The sequence below is a fragment of the Coccinella septempunctata genome, chromosome X (genome assembly GCF_907165205.1).
Source record: "Coccinella septempunctata chromosome X, icCocSept1.1, whole genome shotgun sequence".
Classification (NCBI taxonomy): domain Eukaryota; kingdom Metazoa; phylum Arthropoda; class Insecta; order Coleoptera; family Coccinellidae; genus Coccinella; species Coccinella septempunctata.
In genome coordinates, this window is record NC_058198.1 from 16,793,134 (window position 1) to 16,805,285 (window position 12,152).

The window sequence follows — 12,152 nt, forward strand, 5'->3', positions numbered from 1 at the left end:
TTCCCAAGATCAGAGCCAGGTGAGCGTTTTTGTTTGTTGGTTCAAAATGTTCAATCCCTGGGTACAGCCTACAATGGCCTACAACTGATGATTAATCAAGAGGAAGCAGACGTGATAGCAATAACTGAGCACTGGAAGTGTATTGATGAACTAAAAACATATCAATTCAGTGGTTATAAACTTGTTTCAAATTTCAGTCGTTCAAGGGGCCGTCATGGGGGTTGTGCCATTTATAGTAGGACTAAATTTAAATGTACTGAAAGGCTGGACTTTAGTTCACTAAATATATGTAATATTTTCGAATGTTGTGCTGTTCAACTGAAATTCGAATGTCGCAAGTTGCTCATTATCTGTGTTTATAGGCCCAACACTGCACCACTTGCTGATGTGGGTTTATTTCTTGAACAGCTCAGGGCAGTTCTTGAACGATGCGCCACAGAGAAGGTTGAATATATTCTGGTAGGTGACTTCAATATTAATATTTTAACGAATTCCCCTGATAAAGTGGAGTTTTTATCCTTATTAGAGAACTTCCATGTGAATGTTACTAACTTTGCACCTACTCGTCCTGCATCTGGGTCTTCCGTGGACAATGTATTGACCTCAGTTACTGGTAAAACTGAAGTTATCGAATACCACATCAGTGACCATTCGGGACTCAAATTCGTCTCCAATCTTCATGTGAATTCAGATAATGTATTACATAATACAAAAATCAAAAAACGTTTCATCAATGAGAAATCCATCGACAATTTTCTCCAGGAACTTTCTTATGCCGTATGGGACGACATCTATGCCAGTCAGCTTGACCCAAACCAACTCTGGAAAGTTTTTCACGAACGCTACTTGGAATATTTTGAACGGTGTTTTCCTAAGCGCACTATTAGAGTATCTCCATCAACAAGAAATTTCAAATATTCTAAGGAAATTAAAGAACTCAAGGGAATTTTGGACAAACTACACACAGTTATATTTGCTAAGCCTGAATATAAGAAAACGTATTCAATTTAAAAAAAAAATATGATTCTCTTTTGTCCAAGAAAAAAAAGGAATATTACAATAATATTATTCTGAATTCAGAAAATAAGTCGAAAGCTTCCTGGAAGATAATCAAATCACTTACAGGAAAAGGGAGTTTAAACAAGATTCCTCATTCTAGTAGTGACCCTTCTTCGCTTGCAAAAGAATTCAACAACTTTTTTGCGGACATCTCAACAAAGATAACTAAGAACTTGGCCAAATCTCCTATGGGAGATTCGGTGAAAAGGCTGGAGAAATCTTTCTACATGTTCGATATTTCTCAGAATGAAGTTTTGTCCACCGTCAAATCTTTGAAGAATAAAATGTCTTGCGGGTATGATGAGGTACCAATGAAAGTCTTGAAGGCATCAATTAACCATATAATTGAACCACTTACTTTCCTCATAAATCGTTCATTCAAGGAGGGTATATTTCCCGATAACTTGAAGATAGCCATAATAAAACCACTATTCAAGAAGGGTGATATTGATGACTTGAATAACTATAGACCTATAAGTATTCTCCCCTCATTCTCCAAGGTTTTCGAGAAAATTCTTTGCAAAAGATTGTCCAGTTTTTTCCGTAAGTTCGATATACTTTCACCGAACCAGCATGGCTTCCTTAGGGATAGAAGTGTTGAAACTGCTATTTTTGAGCTTCTTAATGAAATAACAGTTGCTATGGAAGAGGGGGAGATTCCATTGGCTATGTTTTTAGATCTTTCCAAAGCCTTCGATTGTGTTGATCATAAAAGGCTCTTGGAAATCCTTGAGGAATGTGGAATAAGAGATACACAACTGGAACTTCTGGAGAGTTACCTAACATCTAGAAAACAAAGAGTTGTCCTGGAGGTTAATGGCGATTATTTTACATCAGATGATGTTGATATAACCTTGGGCGTTCCCCAGGGCAGCATTATAGGTCCACTTCTATTCATTGTGTATATAAATTACTTGGCTCTTTTGAATTTTTGTTCATACAAGAAAGTTTCATTGAGATTGTTTGCTGATGACACAAATTACCTGATCCGTTCTCCTTCTATCAGTTCTGCCATTCATGATTCAGATATCGTTATGAACCTTATATTTCAGTGGTTGTCCAATCACAATCTTGTGATCAATGTGGATAAGTCTCAATGTTTGTTTTTCTATAGTGAGAGATCTAAACTTCAGTATCCTACATCGATTCACGTTCTAAATGGTACTGTTCGGGTGGAGGCTGATGTCAGGTTTTTGGGGCTGGTTCTCGATAAACATCTGAAATGGGGACCCCATATCGAGCAATTAAGAAGTAGACTTAACTCCACCTCCTATGCACTTTTCATGTTGAGAAGTCAGGTTGATTTCGAAGTCCTTAAATTGGTTTATTATGCAAACTTCCATTCGCTAATTTCCTATGGAATTATTTTCTGGGGTTGTTCCACTCACGTGGACACAATTTTTGTAACTCAAAAAAGAGCATTACGTACCATGTTAAGATTAGGTTATAGAGCGAGTTGTAGAGGACTGTTTAAGGGAAATAATATTCTGACAGTTTACGGTGTGTACATTTATAAATTGTTAATATTCTTCAGTAAAAACAACCATTACTTCAGAGATTTCAGGAATTTGAATAACACGAGAAGAATGTATCCCTACATTTTACCTTTACATAGTACTGTCAACAGGGGTAAAGCTGTGGAGTGTATGGCTATAACTTTATTTAATGTTTTACCAAGGAAGCTCAGAGATATAATGTGTCATGAAAAATTTAAAAAATCATTGTATAGTTTTATTCTGGATTGTGAACCGTATAGTTTAGAAGAATTTAAGGAGTTTTGTAAGAAATGAACAATGTTTTGTTTTTGTGCGATTTGACTTGTTTCATCTTTTATTCCAAGCTGGTGTAATTGTTTGAGACCAATAAACATTTATTATTATTATTATTATCATTATTATACTGTACCTGTGTTATTCTGTACCTGTCACCTAGTCAAAGTAACAAATATTTTACTGTATATTTCAATACGTCAATGGTTTTGAATAGGGTTTTTTTGCTTATCAAGAAATAGTAGTCCCGTAAATCAGTTATGGCACTTTTTTGGTTTCCATGATATTGTTCTGGTTTTTTCTACAGATAAATCCCCTTTCTCTTGACAACGTGAATGTAAATGATGAAAAAGAATTCTCTAGAAATTATTAATTTTGAAATATTGTTTGGAGCAGCGAGATTTGAAACAAACTTAAGAATTGAAATACTAATGCGCTTCAATACTTGCTTATCCAGATAGTTATTATCTGTATCGATAACTTATACTTTTCAATTGTTGATATTTTATCATTTCATAATATCAGAAACGTTTGAAAAAATGAACAGTAATATATAATAGTATATTCTTTCTGTAAGAAAAATACTCTGGACAATTATCATTTAAATTCGCATATGTTTCATAAACTCATAATTATATAAAACACTCTATAATTTCAGGTATTTTTAGTGTTAGGCTCAAGTATCACAAAATAACAAAATATTTTATATGTTCTTTTTAGGTATCATAAATAATGGATTGAACACAATAGGTAAAATATCGCAGGAATTTGGACAGGTTGAAAAACAATCTCTTATGAATTCGCCAACGTTTCGGAACTATTTTGTTCCTTTCTCAAGGCTCATCATACAACTAATAAAAGTAACACTTCAAAATTGGTCATAGGAAGTTAAGGATAAATCAACAAACAGTCCGACGTGTGACAGTTAAATTGAACGAATGTAATACGTTGATTCCATAGAAATTTTAAGTCACAGCAATCTAATATCGAATCAGACGACGGAACGGGCAATTGGGTGGTGGGGTGCTAGGGAGGGATGGTAGAGGGGCTATATAACAGCGGAGTAGATGTACAAAGTATTCAGTTGTGAATGTGCTTCGTGCTGCAAATATTGTGTTGTGGTTTACATTTTTTAACTTTGATACTATCGAATTTTATCGTTTCATACTCAAATATTTTTTTCATTGTGGAAGACGAGATGGACAGAAAGAAGATCTTGAGAATGGGATTGGAAAAATTGAAGTCTAAACAAATTGACTTGAGGAGAACAGTTCAAATCAGGAATTTTCTGAAGTCACATGTAGGAGAACGAAAAAGAGGAAAAGTTCCGCAGAAAAAATCCGACACTCACGCTGCAAGAAGAGAAGGTAATCAAGATGAACATAGCCAAAAAGTCGTGAAGAAAATAAATTCCGATGTTGGAGAAAAAAAGCAGTATGTGTCGAACGGAAATCTGAGAAAACGCTTGACGAGGTCTTTCATTCTGAAGGAGATTCTGAATATGACATCTATTAGAATAAAAGAAGATCCTAATATCAAACTTTTCAATGTGAATGACTACATTGAGATTTTTAGGAAGAAGGAGAAACCTATAAAATGAAAACTTTTGTAGGATTTGTAACTCCAGCCCGCGCTCTATAATCAAAATGAAATATTAACTTCGAAAAAAATTGAAAATTGTTAGATGTAGAGAAAAGACAACAGTACTGTTTTAAGTACTATGCGTAAAAGACTGAACGCTCCTTGACCTGCGATCAAGAAATAGAAAATTCATAATATTGGAGTGCAAGTCTGATATTTGAATTTACAGCATATTCTTAATGAAACATTGATTTTGAAAACAAATAAAAATTGATAGGGGATCATAAAAGTTAACAGTTAGTACTGTTTCAAGTACTATGCAAAAACAATCCACTGAACGCTTCTTGACCTGCAATCAAGCAATAGGTTATGTATGAATTCAGAGTGCAAGTCTGATATAATGAATCATTTATGATATAGAGTGTATTCTAAATGAAACATTAGGTTTGAAAAAAAATTAAAAATTGTAAGGTGTACTCAAAAGACAACGTTAGGTCCCGTTCCAAGTACAGTATAAAAAAAATTAAAACTTCAAAATATGACCAGATATACTAATTATCAGCAAAAATTAAGTAGGAGGATATCAAATAAGTGAGCCTTCGAATAAGGGCGATAAATAAACGAAATCAACTCAGATATATGAAAACCAACAAATGTTGATTTGTTTGTCCACTTTTATATCAATGTGTATTATGTTCCTGAATTAATTTCGTTTGTTTTGAGTTATTTCATCCTCTCATTTATTGAGACATTGGTTCACTATAACCAGGATAATTTCCAATCCTGCTTTTTTTTTTCATTCAAGAACATTGTTCTAGGGATTCATCTACTATTTATATCCTACAGATAATTGGAAAAATTTGCTCTTTTCAGTTTCACTAGTTATAATGGCGTCATAGATCTAACGCTACGCTACGCACCGTAATTTTTTATATGTTTTCTCATTATTCCATATGCCAGCTTCAGTTCTCTCGCGAATATTATTATTCCAGTTTCAACCTCAAGAAAAAGGCTACTGCAACCAAAATTTTTCATTATTTTCTCTAATGAATTTCAGCAATCCATTTTAAGAAATTCATGAGAGAAGAAAGTATTTTTTTTATTCGGTTTTTCGAAGTTTTCCATGAGCTATATGGATGTGTAGAGGATGTTTCATTGAAATGAATTAATTTCAAAAGAAATTACCTGAGCCTGAAACAAAGGACAGTTCACATTGACGAATATAATAGACAGATAGAAAAGAAGTCAACCTTCATACTTAATTATCGAAATCTCATTTCTCTTGACAAATACAAAGGGGATTTATCTGTAAAAAAAACCAGAACAATATCATGGAAACCAAAAAAGTGCCATAACTGATCTACGGGACTACTATTTCTTGATAAGCAAAAAAAAACCCTATTCAAAACCATTGACGTATTGAAGTATACAGTAAAATATTTGTTACTTTGACTAGGTGACAGGTACAGAATAACACAGGTACAGTATAACCAATACAATAAACCATCCCTCAACGTTTCCGCCCGCAACGGACCGATTTGGTCATAATTACTACCTGCGAAAACAAGGAATTGTATAGCAGGAACTTTGAAGTATTTTGAAATAAGATATTTGATTGTTGATGCATTTTTCGGAAATATTGCAATTAATTATCGATTTATGTTCGAACCCCAGCATCTCAAAATAGAACTTTTTTCTATAAAACGGCCTTTTCAAAATCATTTTGAATATTTTCGATAGCCGGATCAGCATAGAAATCATAAAATATCTAATCTAAACAGCAAATGAAGTTGGACGACCAAAAACTTGCATAAGTATGACTATGTCTAATTTCGACATTATTTTGGTGATATTTTATTTTCACTTTACTGAATGTCACTTGCAATGGTTATTTTTTTTTTAATATCTTCTTTTCGTACTGGGCGTGAATATAATTTCCGATTTTCGTCTTAAATTTTGGAGATAGTGAGGCCTTACAAATGTTTTAGTGTGACTTTCGGACTAATATCAAGTTATTTCCGTATAATTCCCCATTTTGAAAAACGATAGCAGAATATTCCGTATCCAGGAATACCTTGTCAATTTTGGGCATAGTAAGGATAGGATGGATCATAATTCGACTAAAATAGAGGTTTTCATTTAAACAAATTTTTTTCGATGAAAGTACGAAACGAAAGAATTTTTTGGTGGATATGCTGTTAAAAATACATTATGACTTCGACAACAATTCCTGAATGTTGCACCATTCCATCGTTAAAGCATACTGAAAGCTGGAAATCTTGGAAAATTCAATGTCATGTCACCAGAGTCACATGTTACTCGATGGGGAATCAATGCCGTTTTTCAAGAAACCAAGTTTTTAACTCTTATAATATGAGAATATTTCATTTTTATTATTTATTTATTCATTTATTTATTTATTAATTATTATATACTCAAAATTTTTCGGTTTCCCGGTTAAGACCGGGAATCAGACGACGGAACGGGCAATTGGGTGGTGGGGTGCTAGGGAGGGATAGTAGAGGGGCTATATAACAGCGGAGTAGATGTACAAAGTATTCAGTTGTGAATGTGCTTCGTGCTGCAAATATTGTGTTGTGGTTTACATTTTTTAACTTTGATACTATCGAATTTTATCGTTTCATACTTAAATATTTTTTTCATTGTGGAAGACGAGATGGACAGAAAGAAGATCTTGAGAATGGGATTGGAAAAATTGAAGTCTAAACAAATTGACTTGAGGAGAACAGTTCAAATCAGGAATTTTCTGAAGTCACATGTAGGAGAACGAAAAAGAGGAGAAGTTCCGCAGAAAAAATCCGACACTCACGCTGCAAGAAGAGAAGGTAATCAAGATGAACATAGTAAAAAAGTCTTGAAGAAAATAAATTCCGATGTTGGAGAAAAAAAGCAGTATGTGTCGAACGGAAATCTGAGAAAACGCTTGACGAGGTCTTTCATTCTGAAGGAGATTTTGAATATGACATCTATTAGAAGAAAAGAAGATCCTAATATCCAACTTTTCAATGTGAATGACTATATTGAGATTTTTAGGAAGAAGGAGAAACCTATAAAATGAAAACTTTTGTAGGATTTGTAACTCCAGCCCGCGCTCTATATTCAAAATGAAATATTAACTTCGAAAAAAATTGAAAATTGTTAGATGTAGAGAAAAGACAACAGTACTGTTTTAAGTACTATGCGTAAAAGACTGAAAGCTCCTTGACCTGCGATCAAGAAATAGAAAATTCATAATATTGGAGTGCAAGTCTGATATTTGAATTTACAGCATATTCTTAATGAAACATTAATTTTGAAAACAAATAAAAATTGATAGGGGATCATAAAAGTTAACAGTTAGTACTGTTTCAAGTACTATGCAAAAACAATCCACTGAACGCTTCTTGACCTGCAATCAAGCAATAGGTTATGTATGAATTCAGAGTGCAAGTCTGATATAATGAATCATTTATGATATAGAGTGTATTCAAAATGAAACATTAGGTTTGAAAAAAAAATTAAAAATTGTAAGGTGTACTCAAAAGACAACGTAAGGTCCCGTTCCAAGTACGGTATAAAAAAAATTAAAACTTCAAAATATGACCAGATATACTAATTATCAGTAAAAATTGAGTAGGAGGATATCAAATAGGTGAGCCTTCGAATAAGAGCGATAAATAAACGAAATCAACTCAGATATATGAAAACCAACAACAAAGTAACTTTTTTATTCGGTTTTTCGAAGTTTTCCATGAGCTATATGGATGTGTAGAGGATGTTTCATTAAAATGAATTAATTTCAAAGAAATTACCTGAGCCTGAAACAAAGAACAGTTTACATTGACGAATATAATAGACAGATAGAATAGAAGTCAACGTTCATACTTAATTATCGAAATCTCATTTCTCTTGACAAATACAAAGGGGATTTATCTGTAAAAAAAACCAGAACAATATCATGGAAACCAAAAAAGTGCCATAACTGATCTACGGGACTACTATTTCTTGATAAGCAAAAAAAACCCTATTCAAAACCATTGACGTATTGAAGTATACAGTTAAATATTTGTTACTTTGACTAGGTGACAGGTACAGAATAGCACAGGTACAGTATAACCAATACAATAAACCATCCCTCAACGTTTCCGCCCGCAACGGACCGATTTGGTCATAATTACTACCTGCGAAAACAAGGAATTGTATAGCAGGAACTTTGAAGTATTTTGAAATAAGATATTTGATTGTTGATGCATTTTTCGGAAATATTGCAATTAATTATCGATTTATGTTCGAACCCCAGCATCTCAAAATAAAACTTTTTTCTATAAAATGGCCTTTTCAAAATCATTTTGAATATTTTCGATAGCCGGATCAGCATAGAAATCATAAAATATCTAATCTAAACAGCAAATGAAGTTGGACGGCCAAAAACTTGCATAAGTTTGACTATGTCTAATTTCGACATTATTTTGGCGATATTTTATTTTCACTTTACTGAATGTCACTTGCATTGGTTATTTTTTTTTTAATATCTTCTTTTCGTACTGGGCGTGAATATAATTTCCGATTTTCGTCTTAAATTTTGGAGATAGTGAGGCCTTACAAATGTTTTAGTGTGACTTTCGGACTAATATCAAGTTATTTATTTTTTGGTGAGTTGGAGTTTGTATTGGACGAAATTTTTGCTTGTTATTCGGATGCGATCATGATGGGGACATGAATAATTGCATGATTCAGAATTCTGCCCGTTCGAGGGCGATGAGGAACATATTGGAATCCTATAACCTAAAACTAGTGAATAACAGGCCCACGCAACACAGTGCTACCTGTGATACGTTACTCGACTTGTTTATAACGTCTATACCTAACAGAGTGGTTGCCAGTGGACAACAGCATGCTTATCAATTTTCTCGTCATGACCTGGTGTTTGCTGGATTTAAACTCAAATGCCCTAAACCTAAGCCTCGAGTTATTAAATGTCGGAATTTAGGAGGTGTCGATCTGGCGAGGCTGGTTCAAACTGCGAGGGCTGCTGATTGGGAATCGGTTTATCAAGCTCCTACTTTGGATGCAAAGGTGGCTATTTTTAATGAATTAATATTAAAAATCTACGACGAATTAGCGCCCCTGAAACTCATTAAGGTTAGACATTCTCCATGCCCCTGGTTAACTGAAGAGATCAAGAATGCAATGAAATAGGGAACATATCGTACTGCGAGGAACACTTGCAATCGGATGTGCAGGAGTGCAAAGAGAGATTATCTCCACGAAAATCTTGATGGCGCACCACCAAGGAAGGTCTGGCAGACTTTGCGCTCAGTTGGGGTGGGCGAGAGGCACAGCCCACCTTGTGCAAATTTTGATCCCTCTCTGCTTGCCAGGCATTTTGCAAATTCTGGTACTAGGATTAATGAAAGTATTAAGACAAATACATTGATGAAGTTAAGCTCATGTTCTCCACCAGGTAGTGTGTTCGATTTTGTGCCCATTAATGAAGACGATGTTAAGTCTGCTCTGGGAGAGGTTGGTTCAGGGTCGGTTGGTTCCGATGGTATTGGAGTGGGCCTTCTGAGGCTCATTGCGAATGAGATTCTTCCTGTGCTCTCACATATCTACAATATTTCAATTCAAACTGGCATTTTTCCTAGTGCATGGAAATATGCTAAAATCATTCCCATACCTAAGTGCCAAAATCCCACGAGTCCAGGGGACTTTAGACCCCTTTCCATACTCCCTACTCTATCTAAAATTTTTGAAAAGATCATTAAAGGCCAAATTATTAACTATTTGAATAATAATAAATTATTGACAATCAAATATCTTATTTCAAAATACTTCAAAGTTCATGCTATACAATTCCTTGTTTTCGCAGGTAGTAATTATGACCAAATCGGTCCGTTGCGGGCGGAAACGTTGAGGGATGGTTTATTGTATTGGTTATACTGTACCTGTGTTATTCTGTACCTGTCACCTAGTCAAAGTAACAAATATTTTACTGTATATTTCAATACGTCAATGGTTTTGAATAGGGTTTTTTTGCTTATCAAGAAATAGTAGTCCCGTAAATCAGTTATGGCACTTTTTTGGTTTCCATGATATTGTTCTGGTTTTTTCTACAGATAAATCCCCTTTCTCTTGACAACGTGAATGTAAATGATGAAAAAGAATTCTCTAGAAATTATTAATTTTGAAATATTGTTTGGAGCAGCGAGATTTGAAACAAACTTAAGAATTGAAATACTAATGCGCTTCAATACTTGCTTATCCAGATAGTTATTATCTGTATCGATAACTTATACTTTTCAATTGTTGATATTTTATCATTTCATAATATCAGAAACGTTTGAAAAAATGAACAGTAATATATAATAGTATATTCTTTCTGTAAGAAAAATACTCTGGACAATTATCATTTAAATTCGCATATGTTTCATAAACTCATAATTATATAAAACACTTTATAATTTCAGGTATTTTTAGTGTTAGGCTCAAGTATCACAAAATAACAAAATATTTTATATGTTCTTTTTAGGTATCATAAATAATGGATCGAACACAATAGGTAAAATATCGCAGGAATTTGGACAGGTTGAAAAACAATCTCTTATGAATTCGCCAACGTTTCGGAACTATTTTGTTCCTTTCTCAAGGCTCATCATACAACTAATAAAAGTAACACTTCAAAATTGGTCATAGGAAGTTAAGGATAAATCAACAAACAGTCCGACGTGTGACAGTTAAATTGAACGAATGTAATACGTTGATTCCATAGAAATTTTAAGTCACAGCAATCTAATATCGAATCAGACGACGGAACGGGCAATTGGGTGGTGGGGTGCTAGGGAGGGATGGTAGAGGGGCTATATAACAGCGGAGTAGATGTACAAAGTATTCAGTTGTGAATGTGCTTCGTGCTGCAAATATTGTGTTGTGGTTTACATTTTTTAACTTTGATACTATCGAATTTTATCGTTTCATACTTAAATATTTTTTTCATTGTGGAAGACGAGATGGACAGAAAGAAGATCTTGAGAATGGGATTGGAAAAATTGAAGTCTAAACAAATTGACTTGAGGAGACCAGTTCAAATCAGGAATTTTCTGAAGTCACATGTAGGAGAACGAAAAAGAGGAAAAGTTCCGCAGAAAAAATCCGACACTCACGCTGCAAGAAGAGAAGGTAATCAAGATGAACATAGCCAAAAAGTCGTGAAGAAAATAAATTCCGATGTTGGAGAAAAAAAGCAGTATGTGTCGAACGGAAATCTGAGAAAACGCTTGACGAGGTCTTTCATTCTGAAGGAGATTCTGAATATGACATCTATTAGAATAAAAGAAGATCCTAATATCAAACTTTTCAATGTGAATGACTACATTGAGATTTTTAGGAAGAAGGAGAAACCTATAAAATGAAAACTTTTGTAGGATTTGTAACTCCAGCCCGCGCTTTATATTCAAAATGAAATATTAACTTCGAAAAAAATTGAAAATTGTTAGATGTAGAGAAAAGACAACAGTACTGTTTTAAGTACTATGCGTAAAAGACTGAACGCTCCTTGACCTGCGATCAAGAAATAGAAAATTCATAATATTGGAGTGCAAGTCTGATATTTGAATTTACAGCATATTCTTAATGAAACATTGATTTTGAAAACAAATAAAAATTGATAGGGGATCATAAAAGTTAACAGTTAGTACTGTTTCAAGTACTATGCAAAAACAATCCACTGAACGCTTCTTGACC

At 33.9% G+C, this 12,152-nt stretch overlaps 1 protein-coding gene across 1 annotated transcript; it reads left to right on the forward strand.

Moving 5' to 3' along the window:
- Positions 1-368: 368 nt before the first annotated feature.
- LOC123322281 lies at positions 369-2,849 on the forward strand. Its single transcript, XM_044910224.1, has 2 exons — positions 369-459; positions 2,174-2,849. The coding sequence occupies exons 1-2, from the start codon at positions 386-388 to the stop codon at positions 2,847-2,849; spliced, it is 750 nt and encodes a 249-aa protein (XP_044766159.1). The 5' UTR covers positions 369-385.
- The last annotated feature ends 9,303 nt before the right edge of the window (positions 2,850-12,152 follow it).

Coding starts and splice junctions, on each gene's coding strand:
- LOC123322281 (XM_044910224.1), top strand. CDS start 386: ATGTGGGTTTATTTCTTGAACAGCTCAGGGCAGTTCTTGAACGATGCG. Junction 460..2,173: donor AGAAGGTTGAATATATTCTG/GTAGGTGACTTC, acceptor GTTTTTCTATAG/TGAGAGATCTAAACTTCAGT.